The 22,332-nt window shown below is 43.0% G+C and overlaps 1 protein-coding gene across 2 annotated transcripts in view; it reads left to right on the forward strand.

Moving 5' to 3' along the window:
* LOC121277980 (peptidase M20 domain-containing protein 2-like) overlaps window positions 1-22,332 on the forward strand; it is a 37,821-nt gene that overhangs the window by 12,448 nt on the left and 3,041 nt on the right. For both annotated transcript variants that reach the window (XM_041187938.1, XM_041187939.1), the window contains exons 4-6: window positions 2,477-2,631; window positions 8,337-8,469; window positions 9,738-9,845. In XM_041187938.1, coding sequence (XP_041043872.1) covers window positions 2,477-2,631; window positions 8,337-8,469; window positions 9,738-9,845 — 396 coding nt within the window. The remainder of the gene's footprint in view (window positions 1-2,476; window positions 2,632-8,336; window positions 8,470-9,737; window positions 9,846-22,332) is intronic.

Raw genomic sequence — 22,332 nt, forward strand, 5'->3', positions numbered from 1 at the left:
TCCAGCCTGGTACCCCATTCTCGCCAAGGCCTGCTGGCCTGGCTCATTGAAAACCCATCCTATTTACCTTCCCATCCTCTCCAGTGAAGATCTGTGCTGAGAACTGGCTGCAGTCCTAGAAGTGGCCACCACTCCCTCTGACACTGCGGGAACCAATCAAATGGACGGTAGCTCTCTAAGATGGAGGAATTCCTCCCCAGATGGGGCAGAAGTCTCACCCTGAGCCAATTAATGCCCTGCTGAGTGTTAAATGGCTATGGGGCAACCCACTGCAGCAGGGACGGATTCACCATTCCCAATATTTATGCTGTGGGTAGCAGTGGCAGGGAGCCTGGTGCAATGTAAAATTTTGCTCTGGTTGACAGTTACAAAAATGTAAGTTTTTCATTCTTTGCAGTTTTGTTATTAAATAATAGCACTAATGGCTAGTCTATTCATACATGTACACTTGCACCTAAGTAACATGGGCAAATTTAATTTTGGATGAATGATGTAAGACCAGTAAATTCTTCAGTTGTATTTTCCCCTAATTCCTGTATTACACTGAAATTCGGTACTTGGTTTGTATTTTGAACCAACCTCTTGGTCAATTCTATCTAACTAAAGGCAGGGGATATTGTGAGGCAGTTTTTTAATGACTGATCTAGAACAGATTGAAGTAAACGTTCCCAGTGACTAGTAATTGCACAGAAAATGTGTTTCTAGGGATATATGTGAGTCTTCAACAAGATTCATTTATTTCAATGCTATCATGTGGGGTTCCTGCTTAAACTATAATTTTGCAGTCTGTGACTTTTGTCCAAAATTCCTCATTTAAACTAAATAGCAGACTGTTCATAGAAACAAAAAAAAGTGGCACAAAAAACTGAGCTTCTGCCACCAAGAGTCGGCTATGCTCACAGTGAAGTAGAAAGACCTCTGACTACCTTCTCAAGCATACAATGTTCTACTGTTCCAACTTGAGTTCAGAGCTCACCATGACAGCTGGGGGAATTTGAATTCCATTAATTTAAGTAAATCTTGAATAAAAAGCTTCTCTTAGTAATGATCACCATGAAATTACCAGATTTTCATAAAAATCCCATTGGTTCACTCATGTTCTTTTTACTGTCCTTACCTGCTCTGGCCAGCATGTGACTCCAGGCCCACAGCAATGTGCTTGACTCTTAACTGCCCTCTGAAATAGCCCAGCAAGCCACTCAGTTGTACTGAAAAATCAAATAATAATAAAACTGAACAGCATTAACCTAGGCACTGGACATGACAAAGGTACACCCTGCCCAGCTTCAGCAGGCCCATAGGAGCACCACCATTTGTTAGGAAATAGAGAGAGTTTAAGTAAGTTGTATTTGTGGGTATTAGGAATCAGTTTTGAGGCTCCCCACCACTGACAACCCCCCCCCCCCCCCCCCCCCCCCGCCCCACCCACACCACAAACCAGCAGACCCAATCCTCACCCCTGACCCAACTTGAATCCCCACCCCAGAGGCTCAACTCAACACACCACCACACCCTGTGCCCTCCCGATGTCTGACCACATTCCCCCCCATGCCCTCCCAATATCCTACCCCCCCCCCCCCCCCCCCCCCCCCCCCCGCCCCGAGCACTATGGGTGCACCTACACCACAGGGACAGCAGTTCAAGAAGGCACCTTCTCGAGGGCAATTAGGGATGGGCAATAAATGCTGGCCTAGCCATTGACACTCACAACCCATGAATGAATATTATTTTTAAAATCAGTCCAGATGTTTGCTGCAATTGAACTCCAAACTGACATTCTCATATGATCAAATAATTCAAGTAAAAGGCATTGTGATAGATGTCAGCATGCTGGAGTCAATGAGAATACGGTATAGAAGAAAGGTGTTGGGATTTTTTTTTGTGCATACATTTCCTGAACGTTTTTGTGCTCTGTAGATATTTACAGGGATCGTAACAGTTTATATTAGAGACCACTATGTGAATTCCCAGCGATCAACCCAAAGGATCTCACATGATTTCACACTCTAAGACTTGTAATGTAACAAACTAAAATCAACAGTGACCAAACATTACTTTGTGCACAACTAAACTATAGAAAAAATGTTCCCTCTTAACTTCCTAACACAACTGAAAACCTATACATTGAGTCCAAAGTTACTCTCGGCTTCCAACAGGTTCACTTCTTCCCGTTCTGAGATTTGACTTAATGCCCAATCTGGCAACACCTTCCGATCATGCCAGGGAGAACCTTCCAGTGTCCTTAATTTTCTGCTGATCCCATCTCTTCAACCAGTGACTGAGCTCCCATCCACGTTCTGTCTGGTAGCTAACAGAAAGTGGCCTTTTCCCCTGCTTTGTGCATACTAATTATAGATTAAGGCACTGGACTCATTCATACATGTCTACCATGTTTATATATGTGATGAATAAACATTCTTATGCTGAATTTCCATAATTATTTGATTGTTTGATCATAATGCTTTCTTGCTGCTAGGTATTTTCAAACATGGAGGAGTGAAGCCAAACATTATTCCATCATACTCTGAGCTGTTATTTTATCTCCGCACTTCAAAGTACAAAGACCTGTGTATCCTGTGTGAAAAAGCAACACAGTGTTTCAAAGCTGCTGGTTTGGCAACAGGATGCCAGGTAGTTATTGCATGATGATTGTATAAACTGAGAGCATCACTTGCTGTTGATGACATCACACAGACATTGACTTGGGTTTTACAATCACCAGTGAAGTGGTGGTGTTTGCTGCTGACCCCTAAGGAAGCTGTCCACTAAGGTCTAGTTTTCTGAAGTTAATTTCATTCTGGCGCCAGCCACATTGAATCTTTGGCATCCAAAACAGTAGTATCATCAAGCAGGATAAGCAGCCAATCGTATTTGTTCTTGCAGACAACAAACCGGAAAGTAACTAGCAGGTTTTATTCATTTTTTATACTATTACAGAAAATAAAATAAGGATTGATGCGTAAGATTAATGCATACACCTGGGATAAAAGGAGAAGCTGAAATATCATTAACTCTATAACATATTTGAAAAATTTGGTATTTGTCATACAAAGGAGAAATCTGACAAGTTTGAAATTAGTTTTTTCTTTGGGGTCAGGGAGGTTGTTCTTCAATAATTGTGGCCTAGTATCCATTTAAAAATCCAGAACCTGGTTAAAAGGGCATGCCTTTGTGAAAGACATTTACAGCAAGGATAATAGCGTAAAAAGTGCAAGTTAACATCAATGCAGTGATTTAAAAAAAATTAACTTCTGAATATGCAGACTTCAACAGTGTGTCTTGTGGAGGAGCAGCTGTCACTGCCTTCTAGATTTCTGAGTTTTAACTGCGAATGTGCAGACATCAGCAATTGCTGTCAATTTCATGGAGCAATGACAGCAAATGCTGACAGCTTTGCTATCATTGCAACCATAGATTTGGGCTATTAAATTGATAATTAGAAGGCAACTATTTTAGATGTGCTTAAATGTTTGAACTTAAATTTTATCTGGAAAAACTCAGCAGGTCTGGCAGCATCGGCGGAGAAGAAAAGAGTTGACGTTTCGAGTCCTCATGACCCTTCGACAGAACTTGAGTTCGAGTCCAAGAAAGAGTTGAAATATAAGCTGGTTTAAGGTGTGTGCGTCGGGGGTGGAGAGATAGAGAGAGAGAGGTGGGGGGGGTGGTGTGGTTGTAGGGACAAACAAGCAGTGATAGAAGCAGATCATTAAAAGATGTCAACGACAATAGTACAATAGAACACATAGGTGTTAAAGTTGGTGATATTATCTAAATGAATGTGCTAATTAAGAATGGATGGTAGGGCACTCAAGGTATAGCTCTAGTGGGGTTTTTTATATAATGGAAATAGGTGGGAAAAGGAAAATCTTTATAATTTATTGGAAAAAAAAGGAAGGGGGAAACAAAGGGGGTGGGGATGGGGGAGGGAGCTCACGACCTAAAGTTGTTGAATTCAATATTCAGTCCGGAAGGCTGTAAAGTGCCTAGTCGGAAGATGAGGTGTTGTTCCTCCAGTTTACGTTGGGCTTCACTGGAACAATGCAGCAAGCCAAGGACAGACATGTGGGCAAGAGAGCAGGGTGGAGTGTTAAAATGGCAAGCGACAGGGAGGTTTGGGTCATTCTTGCGGACAGACCGCAGGTGTTCTGCAAAGCGGTCGCCCAGTTTACGTTTGGTCTCTCCAATGTAGAGGAGACCACATTGGGAGCAACGAATGCAATAGACTAAGTTGGGGGAAATGCAAGTGAAATGCTGCTTCACTTGAAAGGAGTGTTTGGGTCCTTGGACGGTGAGGAGAGAGGAAGTGAAGGGGCAGGTGTTGCATCTTTTGCGTGGGCATGGGGTTGTGCCATAGGAGGGGGTTGAGGAGTAGGGGGTGATGGAGGAGTGGACCAGGGTGTCCCGGAGGGAGCGATCCCTACGGAATGCCGATAAGGGGGGTGAAGGGAAAATGTGTTTGGTGGTGGCATCATGCTGGAGTTGGCGGAAATGGCGGAGGATGATCCTTTGAATGCGGAGGCTGGTGGGGTGATAAGTGAGGACAATGGGGACCCTATCATGTTTCTGGGAGGGAGGAGAAGGCGTGAGGGCGGATGCGCGGGAGATGGGCCGGACACGGTTGAGGGCCCTGTCAACGACCGTGGGTGGAAAACCTCGGTTAAGGAAGAAGGAGGACATGTCAGAGGAACTGTTTTTGAATGTAGCGTCATCGGAACAGATGCGACGGAGGCGAAGGAACTGAGAGAATGGGATGGAGTCCTTACAGGAAGCGGGGTGTGAGGAGCTGTAGTCGAGATAGCTGTGGGAGTCGGTGGGTTTGTAATGGATATTGGTGGACAGTCTATCACCAGAGATTGAGACAGAGAGGTCAAGGAAGGGAAGGGAAATGTCAGAGATGGACCACGTGAAAATGATGGAGGGGTGGAGATTGGAAGCAAAATTAATAAATTTTTCCAAGTCCCAACGAGAGCATGAAGCGGCACCGAAGTAATCATTGATGTACTGGAGAAAGAGTTGTGGAAGGGGGCCGGAGTAGGACTGCAACAAGGAATGTTCCACATACCCCATAAAGAGACAGGCATAGCTGGGGCCCATGCGGGTACCCATAGCCACACCTTTTATTTGGAGGAAGTGAGAGGAGTTGAAGGAGAAATTGTTCAGTGTGAGAACAAGTTCAGCCAGACGGAGGAGAGTAGTGGTGGATGGGGATTGTTTGGGCCTCTGTTCGAGGAAGAAGCTAAGGGCCCTCAGACCATCCTGGTGGGGGATGGAGGTGTAGAGGGATTGGACGTCCATGGTGAAGAGGAAGCGGTTGGGGCCAGGGAACTGGAAATTGTTGATGTGACGTAACGTGTCAGAGGAATCACGGATGTAGGTAGGAAGGGACTGGACAAGGGGAGAGAGAAGGGAGTCAAGATAACGAGAAATGAGTTCTGTGGGGCAAGGGCAAGCTGAGACGATCGGTCTACCGGGGCAGTTCTGTTTGTGGATTTTGGGTAGTTTTGGATTTCCAGCATCCGCAGTTTTTTTGTTTTTAAATTTTATCTGTATGTTTTGAATAACCAGGTACATTATCTGTGGCTATGTTTATGATGACTTCAACAGGGAACTAGGTTGAAGTTCACAATGCAAAAGAGTTGACCCAGCATCCAAAATTGAAATGAGTTAAGCATTCCTTGTTAATGGCTGCATGTACTAGTATTGCTTCATCCTTCTGTAAGGGTCCAGTGACTTTTCTTTGTCGGTTGCATTATCAGCTCTTGACACCAAACAAAAACATGGTTGGGGAACTCATGATATGATATGATTTGATATTGTGTGTTTTTAAATGGTTGAACAGCTTATAAATTTTTTTAATGCCTTTTTGTTTTCTATTTTGTTTGTTCGAATACTTTATCTAGGACTGGCATACTCATGATATGGCCTTTGGAAAGCACCAATTTAGTTCCATTTTTTTTGATCCAGCAGTAATTAATGTTACAAATCCCCATTGTGCATTTGCCTCTTTTTGTCCCCCAGGTTCCTGCAATATACTGGTGTAAGACTTTCCCACCTCCATTCTTCCACTCTCCTACCATCCCCTCCTTACCTAAAGTTGCCCCAGGGTTTGTGTAGGATTAGTATTTCCTGAAGTAAAGTGGTAAATCATAAACATTAAATTCCATGATAAGAAATGTGGGGAAAACCCCTTGTATTACATATCTGATGCAGAATCTCCATTCTTCATATGAATATTTTATGTTTAAAATAGTTAAAAAGGTAATGTTTTAGTTCTAAGCCTTTTCCCTTCTCCCTATTAATAACCAGCAAGCAATTGCTGGGAATAGTATATCTGTTTACATTAAATTCAGTATTTGGGGCACACATCTCATTGTGAACTCCAAATTGTTACTTGATGATTGATTGGCCTTGTTAATGTGGTGCATCTCAGTGTGATATTGTTAAAAGCTACTATTTTATATTGAGAATAAATTATCCTGTGAAAGCCCAGACAGGGCATTGACTTCCAACAATGCTTTCAAAAATCATTTTTGGCTTTCATATTTTCCTTAGTGAAATTTTTGATGTTCAGAACAAGGTTTTGGACAACTCTTTTAAATTCAAAAGTTGATATATTTGGCGATATCAAAATTTATACATACCCGCTATGCTTTTAAGTCCATTTTTGACTTGAAAACCCCAGCCTCGTCAAAAGTCCATACATGGAGTGATGTTTTGCTCAAAGTTGTGATCGTATGCTAACTTTGAAATGTGTTGACTGAGTTTCTACAGAGCACATAAGATAAATTCAGTACCCTTCAGTCAGCTTTATTGATGGAATATCATCTTTGGCTTCTAGCACTTCTTCAGTAGATTTTCTTCAAAAGCTTCAATGTAAAATTTATATTTTTAAAACAAAAGAGAATCTGTTGGGTGAGAATGAGAGCAGAATGGTGATTCACATCTGTTGTAGCTTTTGAAATTTTCTTACAGCTTTAGTACGTTAGGTTGGTAAGGAGAAAGAGTGTAAAAATAAAAAGAGAAACTGTTAATTTTAGTTCATTATTTTAAAAAAACTGGTTGCATATTTGAAGTTGGCTAATTATTCACTTGCATTTTGCTTATAGTTTCCAAAGATATTTGCTATTTATTTGTTGGTAAAATTGGGGAAGGGAGGAGGTAGAGGTAGTGATAGGTGATGGATTGGAGAACACAGTGGGAAGTCTGAGGTGAGAGAAGAGGGCGAAGGGAAGGGAGCCACAAAAGGCCACACTTCCTTCACAATGCCCACACCAAATGCAGCCAGCATCACAGCTTGCTATACCACCCACTATTGGGAAAGTAGAGAAGGAAAGGAGCAGCAGGAGAATAGAGAGTCAAAAGGAATTGAGGATAGAGAAGCAGAAGTGGAGGAAATGAGATGGAGACAAACAAATAGCAGGAGAAGCAAGGCATCAGCAACATGATGGCATTAAACAGTAAATGTGCTGCATATTCTTTGACTTACCTTTAGTAAAACCAATGTAATGTATAGAGCTGCAGGAAAATAGCAGGAGAGTGGCACTAAATGAATTGCTCTTACAGAGGGCCAGCACTAAAGATTCTGTTAATCTATGTTTTTGGATTTCTGTTGAAGTCAATTTTAATAATTGATTATTCCCTGATATTTCATGGGCAAGGGTATGTAATATAATTTTGAAGAGAGGTCAATAATGTCTTGGGCATCCATGGAGCGGTGAGGTAGGAAAGAATGGAATGGCAAGAACTGTAGGATCCATGGAATTAAGGGCATGAGAGCATATGGAGGATAAGCAGTCATGGAGCTCACTTCAAATAAACCCAATAGTGTTTGTATAGAAAGAAAATGAGCAAGTCTGGGAAATTGGGAGGGTGGGCTTGGAAGCAGGAGGCAGCCAGGTTGGGTTAGCAATCCTATTTGTTCTTTTTCCCCAAATTGGCAGCCATTTTAAATTAATACATTTCTTTATTTTAAAAAAGAATTGTTTATTTCTACAGGCCACAAATGACAAATACTTTCCATATTCACAAATTTGTGCATAAATATTGTAAGGGTTAAAACTGTTAAATTTTGTGCAACCAACACGTAAACTCTGTACGCCAATCATAGTTGGTACCCCGTTTCTCAGAGTACAATTTAGACTGGGACTAGCATGATGTGGCTGGTTTTGTAGGAGCTAAACACATTTACTTAAGTCTAGTTTAAAATCTGTTCATGCTTCCAGCAAAAGAGATTAATGATTCAGTTTGCTCGGATATTTTGAATCCAAGAGGTTAACTATTTTCTAACTGTTCAAGACATATAATTTATGAAAGCTAATGCTATTATAATTTTTCAGGTAGAACTGGAATTTGCTAAGAATGTATTCTATAATGTGCTTCCTAATGAAACTCTCCGACATCTGTATGAGGTGAATGGCAGAAGCCTTGGCATGGAATTCAAAACTTTTGAAACTCCAAACACTTCATCAGGTAAATTTGTTATAATACCTTTTTACTGAGCACACTTTTTTTCTGAAACTGTTTTATTTGTAAACAAGTTGCACACAATTAGCTCTAAAATGCACATGCAGTATAGATCTTGAAGCTCGCTTCTGCTGTAGGCATGCTATTTATATAATAACCTTTCACTTAAGTTACTTCTGACCACTAAGCCATGGAAATTAAAAATCAGCTTTTCGAAATTGTCATCAGAAGTAGAAAAATAAATAAAATATTTTTTTCCTTGATTGTTGCCTCACCTTTTATAGTTTCCCCAGATGTTCTGCACCAAGATCCGAAAATTATAGTTGAAAAGTTTTTGAGTTACAGACAATGCTGTGGAACTATGAAAGCATGTGATTTTTTTTCAGTTTTACTCCAGAACAGTATTTCAAATCCCTGGCAGTTTAATAGTGATATTTTACAAATAAAACTGAAATTCAACATTTTAAAAGTTTTTGTTGGCTCATAACTTTTTTACATTTTGTCCAACAAAATCTTTTATTCTCTAATAATATTGATTTATTACACTTTCTAAAGCTATACATAATATTGTGAAACTAGAGTTGTAATATTTGCCAGATTAGATTGCAGTGTGCAGTTTTGCTGCTGTAGATCAGCTGCCTTAAATCTACCTGGGCAGTAGTATTTCATATTCCAACTTTCAAGGTTCCAGATGGTATTGAATAGGATTAACATCTAGTTACTTGTTGCTGAACAATATTATTAGAGAATAAAAGATTTTGTTGGACAAAATGTAAAAAAAAGTTATGAGCCAACAAAAACTTTTAAAATGTTGAATTTCAGTTTTATTTGTAAAATATCACTATTAAACTGCCAGGGATTTGAAATAATACTATACATTTCAGTAATGGCTGAACACTTTCATTGTATAGCAACGATGGTATTTTGTGGAAGGATGGGATGCAGCATTGCTATTTTTAGCTGAATGTTCCCTCACACCTCTCAATATTAAAGTTATATTACTCACAATAAGCACTAGATTCTTTTATAATTTTTATAGTATTTAAATCATGTAAGCAATTTTTTAGCAACTAGATTGTATATTAAATTGAGACTCCCTGTTATGGAACTATAAAATGAAAAGGTACACTATATTGCTTTTGCGCAATTTAAATTCCATTATTGTATTTGAGTGGGACCATCTAGAATGTCCTACTATTCCTTCATTAAAGACAGTGTGGCATACTGGATAGAAAACATGTTAATGTATCTCTTTAATTTTTGGCTTTTCTTAGGCTCCACAGATTTTGGTAATGTTTCTTTTATTGTTCCTGGAATTCACCCTTATTTTCACATTGGAACCTCAGCCCTGAATCATTCAGAGGAATACACTGAAGCAGCTGGTAAGTAATTTTGGAATGCTGCAGCATTTTGCAGATTTGTTTATACTTTTGCATTCAGCAAGTATTTGCAATGTATAAGATGAATAGTGCTGATCGTTCCAACATCCACAGTATTTTGCTAACTAATGGCTTCTTCTCATCCATCTTGTACAAAAACTGAATATGTATGCAGTTTTGCATACTGTTTCCAGTTTTGCCCATGTTTCTTTATAACTGGATAGTAGTGGGGTAAGCAGGAATAACCTGGAATGACTCAATCCAGAGTAGTTGAGATCAGAGCTTGCAGTATAGGAAATCATGATCATTATTAATACTTGAGATGTGAGCATTGCATTCAAAGCTGGCATTTATTACCCACCTGAGAAGCTAGTGGTACAACTGAGTGGCTTTCTGTTGGACAGGAGAGAGAGGCAAAACTGAACTCCTTAATTCTCTCACTGTCTGTCTGTGAGCAGAGGTGTCTTTTGTTTTAAAAATAGGCTGTCGTGCTTATTCCAAAAAACCCTTTGTGTAGTCAGTTTTTAAAGTGACTCGTAGCAAACTCTGGTAGGATTAAATCAGAAGTTTACTTTACACATTCAAACCCAGGGGTTGATGGGGAGGGTGGGGATGATCGCAACTTTGTCCACACACACACACAAACACACACACATAGACACAGTAAGGGGATAAGAAAGAGGGGTTTTATAACTGTGAATAACTTAACAGCAAAAAGAACCACAGAAACTGATATCAGTTCATATGTTTGCCAGAGTCCAGAAAGTCCAAATCCAGGGGTTCCCTCATGGAGAAGTTCCGGTTCAGGTGGGTTCCTTCTGAAGACAGAAGGGCAAAAATTCCTTTAAAGATGAGGTTGATGTTCAGGGACTTGGTCTGCTATACTGGTGATGACCGAAAACTTCCAGAGAAATAGGCTTCGAAGAGGCTCAGACTTGTAGCAGGCTGCTTTGTCAGTCTGGAGTCCTGCTTTTGGGTGTTTGCAGATTGGAGAGAAATCAGCAGACTGTCCTGCTTCTGCGTTCTCAACTGTATATAGAGATCTCAAAATGGTCCCTTGAGTCATGTGACCTTCCTCCACATAAGTTCATAAAGGGATGTTTATCTGGTGTCTGGATCTAGCTTTTGTTTGTTGGTTTATAGTGTCCCAGTCATTAGCCCTCTGAAAAGAGTTATTATCCATATTGATGACCCTGTTCCGCGTGGCTATTGTCTTGGTGGACCCTTGGACTCTGCTACAGGGGTAAACTAATTAAGATGCAAATGATGTCCATTTCCTTTCAGTAGTCCCTTTTTTGAAATGATTTTGACAGTCCCAGGCATGAGATTACGTGAGCAACATGTCAGGGCATGTCCTCAGTGCAATCCAGATAATGCCTTAGTGGTCACCTTACATTTCCAGGCATCAGATGGCCATCAGGTGGTCATCTCTTGGTTCAGTTAAATTCATTTTTAAATAAGCAAAAAAAAGAATAAGATTTGATTTGCATTGTTTGATTTCTTTCATGTCTTAGGGACATGTCAGGCTTACTAGGCCACTTCAGAGAGTGTGGGACTGCAATAATTGCTTCTCCACATTGACTGAGCTGTGTTTAACTACTCTCAGATATCTTCCTCATCCTCCTAGTGCTATTTCTATTCCATTGGTTTTTAGACATGTCCGATAGTTTGTTTTTCCACAATCTAAACCCTGTCCCTTTGTTTCATTTTTTGGGGTACGTGCAGGTCTAAATATTGTTTCTCATGACCAGAATCTTCGGGTTGGCATACGGGGGTGGGCCCCATTCGCCGACGTGTAAAAATTCAGATCTTCAGTTCAGTGGGCGCGCAGCATAGTTAGCTGTGCACCCGCCGAACTGTCAAAGGTCTATTAAGGCCATTTAAAAACTAATTAAAGTACTTAACTGAGCTTCCCGTCCATCCTTAAGGTTTCCTTCGCACCTATCATAAAACCTCATCCATAGGCAGGATGAGGTTTCATGAAGGGTTTATAAATTAAATAAATTTTTAAATTAAAATTCATTGTCATGTCCCAGCTCATGTAACACTGTCACATGAGGGGATATGATTTTCTCTTTAGTTTGATTATCAAAAATTTTAATAATCTCGGAGGCAGCGCTGTGCCTCAAAGATTTCTGCGCTCTTTCATGCGCGTGTGCGATAGAGCACAGGCCCCGACTCAGCCTCCTCCCCCTGCCCGCACAGGGAGTGCTCAGTGCTTCCGGGTGCACTCCACTCCGGGCAGGCCTTAATTGGCCCTCCCACACAAAATGGCAGCACGCAGCCGATCACGCCCATTCCCGCTCAGCAACCCCCCCCCACCCCCGGCAATGGGGAGAAAATTCTCTTTATGTTTTTCTTTATGTTTTTGCTTTCAGACATAGCTGTTTATTATTCTGCCATTCACACCCACCCTGGACAAGTATTTTGTGTCTTTACTACAACCATTACCACTTCCTTTACTTTTTGTACCATTAAATCTTTTGTCAGTTAATTTCTCCTGCGCACTACCCTATCAAGATCCTCTCCTTTTTGTTTTTCCTCCCCGGCCCCCTACCTCCTTCATATGCTCAAATTGCCTATTACATTTCAATCTTCCTTCAGTTCTAAGAAAGGCCCTTAACCTGAAATGTTAACTGGTTTTTCTCTCCACAGGTGCTGCCAGACCTGCTGAGTATTTCCAGCATTTTCTGCTTTTATTTCAGATTATCAGCATCCACAGTATTTTGTTTCTGTTTTAGTGTAATACTTGTCTCATCAAATTTTCATTTTACTATTTGCGCAATCGATCTAATTCCTTTTGCAAGTAATTAACGGTGTTTGGATATCTCTATTGCTGTCCCTATTTTGACATCAGCTGCAAACTTGTTAGGTTTGCAAAAGGTTGTGCTGTCCAGGTCACACGTTGGCTATTAGAAACAAAGATCCAAGCTGTGAACCTTACAACATGCAAACCCACGTCACCACCACCACCGCTCCCCGCCCCATAGCCTGACATTACATCTCGTATCATGTACCCAGGTCCTTCTAATCCAGTTCTAATTGTGGGCCCATCACCCTTAAAAGCACTGCAGGTAGAAGACTCATCACCATTTTCTCAGGGTATTTAGGAATGACCAATAACAGTAGCCTTGTTAGAATTATCCACATCAAGGGAACAAATAATAATTTAAAAAAAAAAAACACTGAATTCTCATGGCTTTTGGTTTAATTTAGAAGTCTCTCCTGGAATTTTTGACAACTTTCTGAAAATGTAAATATGTAGTCTAGGGAGCAGAATGGATGTTATCAGATCAGTCACCTGCACCTGGAATGAAATATCAGGCACTGTGTATAACGGGAGACTGATCCAAAACCGCCCTTTTCGTGGCACCACTCCAGATGAATTTCTACCCATCCATGTTGATTGAAAACTTGATCAATGTTAATTAACTAAACGTGAAGCCTACTTGTACCCTCCTTTATTCCTGTGTCAGACAAGCCCGGTCATCTCATCTCAGCACTGAACAGCCTAAGAAGAAATAGATTTATGTAGTTGTCAACTGTGCATAAGCCTTGTTGTTGATGAGTAGTTGCAATTTCTCAAAATTCACTGGAATCTGGTTAGAAAGGGATTTGGGAGTCCTCTGGTATAGATAATCTGTTCTCACCTCTGTGCCTGAATCAGTTCTTCATTAAACCACTTTTTAGATTTTAAAATGATGTTTCTCAAAACTTTTGAGGGCCACTTTATTGGAGGTTGTGATCTCAACATAGAATGTTTGAGTCAATTGATTTGAAATGATTTGATGCAATGGGTATACTTAGAGTTCATACATTTTTGCTTCAAATTATTTCCTAGTTGAGCTGAAATAGGGTTCCATTTTCCCTTTGCCTCCCCCATTTTGCCACTTAAAGCTCAAACTCCCAACAATCTGTAGGATGTTAGCTAATTACAGAGACCGTAATGGGCCGAAGGGCCTATCATCTGCACAGAAATTCTGGCCCATGACTAATTCCAGAGAAGCTGCTTCTATGAACTATATAAAAAAAAAACTTTTCCATGAGAGTTTTACTGCAACACTTTGCACTTATTTGCATAAATTATTCAGTTCACAAGACATTTATGGAACAGGGCTATTTGGCCTATTTAAAACATCATTTGGAAATACCCTTTGTTTCCCCTTCCCCCATGCAGCATGTTTCATTCTTTTGAAGTTTAATGTCATGTGGAACTTTTCTTGGTGAGACTTCCTTTTAAATGATTGTTCGGTGTTTCTGCGCTGTCACATAGTCTGCTTCCTCTGGAGTGAAAAGGAATAACTGAGATGCACATATTGCAGATTCTTAAAAAGGAAATTTCCAGGAGATTTTTTTCTGTAAGGCATCCAAGGAAGAGGTGCCGTGCATTCGCTGGGGGCACAGGCAAGTTGCTTTTTCCCAGCTGGCTTTCAGTGTGGAGCAAGGGCCAGCAGGGGTTGGGGTAGGAGGCAAGGCAGCACAGACTGAAGGAAATACCAAAGCACATGTTGGGGGTGTTGGGGTGGGCGAGGAGGAGGTGGGGAGAGAAGCTGCCACGCACTTGGGAAAGCTTGTCAAAAGTGAGCATTCTTCCGCAGCTGAGACCGTTCTGCAGCAGCTCCATTTGATCTGCTTGGAGTTGGGCCTCAGAAGCTTTTCTGCCCACTCAAGCAACGCAAAAGCATGAAAATGCCACCAAATGCTCCTGAACGTTTCACCCCTCAGGCACAGACTGCAAATTAATGTGTGTTTTAGGGGCCAGCAGAGCATTTGGCCGACTGGGCAAGCTATAGAATCCCCTTGCGAAAGGTGGCTATGGAGCAGTCACTGGTGGGGGCGCTCACAGCCCCTTGCAATGTCTTTATTAAGGTTTGGACCAATACCCATTATGGTTCAAGCTACCAGCACAGCCTTGTAGTACGGGTTAGGAGAATGCCTGAGCTGAGAGCACAGCATGCAGCCCAGCGGCCGAAGCTGCCACCAATTGGTCAAGTGGAGGTGGGTGGGGTTTTGGAAAGCCAGTGAGCACACTACACACTGGCCACCCAAGTAGTGGCTAGCACACTCCTGCATGTGTGAAGGGGCCTTCAGACTTAACCAAGAGAGGCTCTTAGACCAAGATAACCTATGCATCTCTCTCTTTGATCCTGCAGGAGAAGAACATAAGGATCATGGAGTCTGGTGATTTAGTGGTTTGCCTGATGGCTCACAGAGAAGAAGAGAGCAGTGGAAGTGCCTGGCTCTGCAAAGGAGGAACACCTCCCTCAAGATAAAGGGGCAGCAGAGCCTGCTGCGCATGCAGCTGGCCATCTACGGCGAGCCATCACTTGTAGGCACCTCGCTAGACCTAGGGTCTATAGAGAGCGCCTATCATGCCTGCAGATGACCAAGAACTAGTGTCGCCAAAGATTGCACATGTCTAAGGAACTGATCGGTCACATATGCCACCTGCTTAGGATTTGGCAACTTGGGGACATGGAGGGCATCCACTTCCTATAGCTGTGAAAGTGACCACAGTGCTCAATTTTTACTCCTGTGGCTCCTTCCAGTGCTCTACAGGTGATCTGTGTGGGAACTCTCAAGCCTCCATGCACGTGTATTCAGGAGGTCATGGACGCCATTCCCGCGAGGCACGGAACTTTGTGCGTTTCAACTGGAATCAGGAAAGCCAGGAAGCAAGAGTGCTGGGGTTTGCGCAGATCTGTGGTTTTCCACAGGTGCAGGGTGCCATCAACTACACTTCCATGACATTTAGATTTTCATGGCAACAAGCAGTTCAGTATGCGAACTGTAAGTGTTCCACTCGTTGAATGTACAGCTGGTGTGCGACCAACGCAACCACATCCAACAGGCCTGCGCACAGTTCCCAGGGTGTGTCGATGATTCTTACATCCTTAGCAGGTCTCAGATCTCTGACATCTTCCAGGTTCCACAGAGGCTGCAGGGTTGGCTGCTGGGGACAAGGCTACCCACAGAAGACAAGGCTGATGACACCCATGCGGCAGCCATAGACTGTAGCATAGGTATAAAGAGGCTCATGCCAAGACCTGGACTTTGGTGGAGCAAATGATAGGCATTTTGAAAATGAGGTTCTGGTGCCTTGACAGGTCAGGTGGAGCTCTGAAATATAGTCTCCAGAGGGTGTCATGCATCATCGCCGTTTGCTGCACGTTCGATGTCCTAGCACTGCAACGGTGGGTGGACTTGGCTGAGGAGGAGCTGCATGTATCCTCCTCCTCCGATGAGGAGGACATCAAAATGGATGACCATGATGAGATCCTCAAAGGCAAGGATGCAAGTTATGAGGCCATCTCACTGGCCATACAAGGTAGGCGCACTTGGGAGGCCCTCATGGCTGCAAGATTCGTGGAGGTTGATGACGAGATGCAGTGAGGACAGTCCTGACATCTTCACTTTACATCTGAACATTTGACTCCTGTGTGGTTGATGGCAGCACACATACCCTCAGTGCTGAGGCTGATGTCTAGAAGATGCAGTGGAGGCCCCAATAGTCACTAGATTCCAGGGGGATGATGACAATGTGCAATGAGGACACTCCATAGTTCTTCACATTCCCCCTGAGAATGTCTGACTACTGTCTGAGGGCAGCTCGCTTGCGCTTTGTAATCAGGGTCATATCATGGAGACGCAGCCGTGAAACTTTAACTGCACCTGATCCTTTGTCAGGCTTGAGCATCTGACCCCTTCAGGAGCACAGTATCACTGGTTACAGATGCTGAAGAGATGGGGGACACCCCACCTCAAAGGTGCTAAGAGCACATGGAGAGAGAATGACAGAACTCTGAGGCCTGCCCTTAACATTCAGCAGCAATGAGAAGCACCATTTGAGGTTCAGGCATCACTAATGTATCCAGTGCGTGTGAAGCTGGACCTTCACTTTGATCTGAAGGTTACGCATTGCACAGGGAAGAGGCCCTGGACTAAGACACCTGCCTTTATGCCAGGAAACATGGTTTCACATCTGAGTGACACAAACACTGGTCATCATAACAAGGAGCAATAGGCAAGGAGACATTCTTGGGAGTTGATTTACAATAGTGAACATTTAGTACAAGTGATTAACACCCCGTGCCCAGGCTATGGAACTTTAATGTTTGTAAGTTTCCTTTGAGTTTTGTCTTTTGCTTTTGTAGTTTCCCTTTTAAGGGGCTGCCTTCTAATTTGTTCCTTGGTTTGTTAATTTAGTTTATTTGGTTTGTGCTCAAAAGAGTTACACCTCTAGTCCGGCCCGACTGTCTGCCCTTCTTCTGCGGCTATATTCACGGCCATGTGTCCTGGAGAAGGAGCACGCGGTGTCCGCGGCACTGTCAAGGCCTTCCATGCTTGGTGGGCACCGCAGGGACTGGAGTGCTTTATCATCCCCCTTTACTTACATTTAATGTTTGTAAGTTTCCTTTGAATTTTGTCTTTTGCTTTTGCAGTTTCCCATTAAGGGGCTGCCTTTTAATTTGTCCCTTTTGTTAATTTAGTTTATTTGATTTGTGCTCAAGAGTTACATCTTCTTAACTTTCCTAACCCTGGTCCTTCATCTTCGTGCTCCCCAATCTCCACGGCAGAGGTGGAGGAAGCCTGCTTTCTGCAATGCCCTGTTTGTGATGAACTTGGCAGGTGCCATGTGGAGGGCCAAGACCTGGAGGCCTCAACCTGCTTTCGGGGTCCTGCTGTGTGGCAGTGGCACCTTCCTCTGTGGAGCTGCTGGGATCACAGGAAGAGGGGATTCAGGTGGGCTGGATATTCCCGGAGTCACCTGGGTGGATGGCCCTGAGGTGTGCACCTGCTGATTCTCCCTATGAGTGTCTGAAGGCCCTTGGCCTATACCTTGAGAAGAAGGGGAAGCTGGAGTGAGATTGAGCTGCCCCACACCCCTCTTGCGTTGACGCTGTTGGAGGCCAACTGTGGCATCAACAATGGAGTTCAGCCTGTGCAGCAGTGCCCGACCGATGCCCTGGACCAAGGTCTCCATGGCAGTTGCCATCTTACCAGTGTTGACCTCGGTGCATTGGCATGCCGCACTATCAGCCTGAAGGCAGCCAGACTCCTGCAACCGAGCTTGCCTTTGCAGCTCCAGCAACTGGGGTATGACTGACTCCAGAGACTCCTCATCTGACTCAGTCTCAGCAGATTTCTGGCCTCCAGCAGTCCTCCGAGTGCCGAAAACCTGGGAAGTCCCTGCCACCACCTGCTATGGATCAGGGAGTTCAATATGCTCACCAGATTGTGACCTCGAGGCTACTCTAGAACCAGGTCCCACTGAGGTGAATATCCCTGTGCTGGTGGAGGGTGTGGATAATCTCTGTGAAGTGTCTTTGATCAGGGTAACATTAGATTTTTCTTCTGAGGTGTCTTTGGAGCTTGAGTCAAGGGCCTGACTTGTGGACCTCCTCGGCTGTTTCCCAGATGTACCTGCGAAAGCAAGGAGAGGTAATTAGTGCATGGCAGGGAACTGCAGAACAGGGGAACTGACTCATAACATGGTTGTCTGATGGATGTTGCACTGCTGGATCCTCACTTGGTTGAGCACTGTCAACCTCATGTTAGCACAGGAACAGTCCAGATCATTGCCAGCCAGCTGGATGATTCTATTTTCAAAGTCTGTGATATCAGTGTTAGAATGTGGCAGATGATGTGTGCCAAGCAGACCAAATCCATGAGGGAAACTTGGTCACGTTTTCACAACGGTTTTGCAATTTGTATTTTATTACGAGACGTGTGCACTAAATTCAGAAGTAATAAGTCCACCAAGACCTTTAAAGATTTAAAAATGAAATTAAAATATTTATTCAATAAATAAAATAATTTAAGCAAATACAATTACTACAATAGTAACTCCTAAAATTCTTAATTAACCTGATTCCCAGTTATACTCCTTTTTAAGGCAACGGTCCAAACTAGATTTTAGATTTAATACAAGCTCAGCAAGTTAACACAATACCCTGGACAGTGCAATTCCAAATGGCCTTTCTCCAGCTTAGTTAGATAGCAGACTTATGCACAAATGGCTGGAGGCTTCACTAAGGCTATTTCACACACTCCTGTTAGGTTTTTATGGCCTTCTCCCACATGGCCTTTCATCCTCCTTTATATATGTTTCTCTCTCTTTTTAATATGTACATTCTATTGTCCCAGATGTCTTTGAAACTGTATCTTCCTCATTAATATAAAAACTATCATGGTGCCAATATTGCTAGTAACCTTTGGGGAAAAATAAACACATTCTTTAGCCTAGCTTATCTGGCTAGTTGTAAACAGAATACGATCCCTTTGAAATCCAAAGATCCCTTCATTTACCTAAAAATGCAAATACCCTTTACACCTTACATGCTAAGCCAGCATTCAAGTTTACCCATTAGCATGTCAAGCACCTGGCCCCTTTTGACGATTTAAAGCTTGCAGTCTGCTTGACTACAAAATGTAATTAAATCATACACAGACCCAACCACACTTATCCCCATAAACCTATCTCACAATAAACCAGAAAAATATTCTGGAAAAAATGTTAACCTAATGACATCAGGCATTCCTCCACCAGCCTGCGACCTCTCCCTTTTGTTGTGTGCCAGCTTGTCCTGCATGAATAATGATGGAGAGAGTGTAAGCCGGATGCCTGCCAAACGAGAAGGTCCTGGCATGTGTGGGTGGGGAGTGGTGCCATGGATGGGATGAGGACACAATCCTCAGAGTGAATGGTGATGTCCCTTGACCTAGCAGTGAGTGAGATCCCTATGCATGTGTGATGGGCTTGTTTGTGTGTGAGTTGAGAGTGATCAGAAGAGTGACTTACCCTGGCGGAGTGGAGGAGATCATTCACCCTCTTTCAGCATTGGGTGGCTGTCCTCTTTTGCAGGTTGCTGGCACTGACCACAGCTGCCACCCCTCCCATGCTGGATTGGTGACCTTGCTTGCTGGTTTTCCAATGAACGGGGATGGAGAACTTCACAACGGGCATCCACTGCACCCAGTAGGCACCGAGGGAGGCGGGGCTAAATTTAGGGGCAGGGTGTTTCCTCCCTTTGGCAGCCCTGACTTTTCAGCAGCCTTCAATCCCTTAGAAAGTGCTAACTCTGTGCAGGGGGACACTTTAAATATGGTGCCCAGATTAGTGAAGGCCTGAGGTGACGGCAGGACAGGCAAATCAGAGACTGCCCTGCTAGCGTTCCAGCCGGTTTCCTGGGAATGCATTATTAATGAGGTGGATACATTGGTAATGGGGCGATGCGGCACGAAAAGCCACCATTGCAGCCAGTGTGTAAAAAGCCCTTTTCCCACCTGCTACTGCACTTTGTGCAAATCTGGGACGATTCCGTCCCTAGCCTTTGAGGCACGTAGATCATCAGTATATAATAGAAACAAAACTTTAAGATGACGAGCCAAATAAACTTTGTACATAATTGACAGTGACCTGACAATGCTTCAATGTGCCAGTCTGGAAACCTTGCTCCTATCTAATTGTTTTATCCCTCCTGGACAGATTGCCAGCCGTCAGTCATTTGCCATCAGCTCAGCTGCATCTTGCCAAACCAACCACTGATTTCAAAATGCATGGGCTGGTTTTAATGCAGCCTGTCGCAGCAGCAACCCTGGCGGCCAGGCCCACTTAATCGTGGGAGAGTCCTGTGTCAGTCTCCTGGGAGCAGCAAAACCTCCTGCTAGGAACCTTCATCGTGAGGAAGACCCAATGATGGCCACCAAAAGTGCCTGAAGGGCACTTGATTCCATTAGGCCTCCCCCACGGAAATGACTGGGGTTCCCTGCCTATTCTCCAACCAATGGGTGGGACCCTGTTGACCTGACAAAATCCCAGCCATGCCTCTAGATTTACTTCAAAATGACATTCTTCTAAGTTCTGTATTCATTTGTAACAATTAATAATGCATCCTTCGGGTCATGTGGACATGAAGTTAAAACTTTATCATTGGGTTCCTAGTCATAAGGCATGGCTCTGAAGCCAATTTTTGTCTGCTTATTATTTAAATGCAGGATAAACCGGAAAGGGGAAGAAAAGTCTAGCCAATGTTGTAAACCTTCAAATAGAAAGCACTGTTATTGCATGATTAGAACCACAGAACCATAGAAAAGTTATGGTGCAGAAAGTGGCCATTCAGCCCATCGTGTCTACGCCGGCCAAAAAGAGAAAAAAGAAACTAGTTGCTCATTTTAATCCCGCTTTCTGGCACCTGGTCCATAGTCTTGCAGGTTACAGACTTCGGATGCAGATCCAGATGCCTTTTAAATGAGTTGAGCATATCAGCCTCAACCAACTTAGGCAGTGAATTCCAGATGCCCAACTCCTGGGTGAAAATGCTTTTCCTTATGTCCCCTCTAATCTTTCTACCAATCGCCTTAAATCTGTGCTCCTTGGTAATTGACCCCTCAGCTAGGGGAAACGAGTCTTTTCTGTCTACCCTATCTAGGCCCCTCATAATTTTGTACATCTCAATTAGGTCACCCCTTAGCCTCTTCTGTTCTAAGGAAAACAATCCTAGCCTATCCAATCTCTCCTTATACCTTGCAACTTTCAAGTCCTGGCAACATTCTTGTAAATCCCTGCACTCTCTTCAGACCAGTTATGTCCTTCCTGTAATGTGGTGACCAGAATTGTACACAATTCCAGCTGCGGACTAACCAGCGTTTTATATAGTTCCATCATTCCATTCCTGCATTTGTATTCAATACCTCGCCCAATAAGCATTCTATATGCTTTCTTGACCTTGTCTGCCTGTCCTGCCACCTTCAAGGATCTGTGGACATGCGCTCCAATGCCTCACACTTCCTCAATCCCCCCTCAACTTCTTGTTTATTGAGTATTCCCTTGCTTTGTTTGCCCTCCCCAAATGCATTACTTCACACTTCTAGTAGAGTGGTCTTGAACTGTTGGCTGAATTCACTTGCCATGATTATTGAAATATGATTCCTGGATATATAATTGTATATGTTATTCATGAAGCAACAAATTTTATTTATATAGAGCCTTTAACATAAAACATACCAGCCAAGCAAAAATTAGACATCAAGCCACATAAAGCAATATTAGGGCAGATGGCACAAAGCTTTTTCAAAGGAGTAGGTTTTAAGGAGCATCTTAAAGGAGGGAGGAGATGTTTAAGGAGGGAATTTCAGAACTCGGGAGCAAGGCAGCCAAAGGGAGGGGCCACATATGGTGGAGCAATTAAAACTGGATCTTCAAATGACCAGAATTAAATGAGTGCAGACATCTCAGATGATCGTGTGGCTGGACTCACTGGTTCACTTGACTGGTTCCTTTGATGGAGTAGTTGTCTTGTGAGCAAAGGTTGGACAGGTTGGACCTGTATCCTTTAGAGTTTAGAAGAATGAGAGACAATCTTATTGAAAAATATCTGATACAGAGGGGACTTAATAGGATGGATACCGGGAGAATGCTTCCCCTTGGGGAGAGACTAGAACTAGGGGACACAGTTTAAAAGTAAGGGGTCTCCCATTTAAGATGGAG

Source organism: Carcharodon carcharias, chromosome 5, assembly GCF_017639515.1.
Source record: "Carcharodon carcharias isolate sCarCar2 chromosome 5, sCarCar2.pri, whole genome shotgun sequence".
NCBI lineage: Eukaryota > Metazoa > Chordata > Chondrichthyes > Lamniformes > Lamnidae > Carcharodon > Carcharodon carcharias.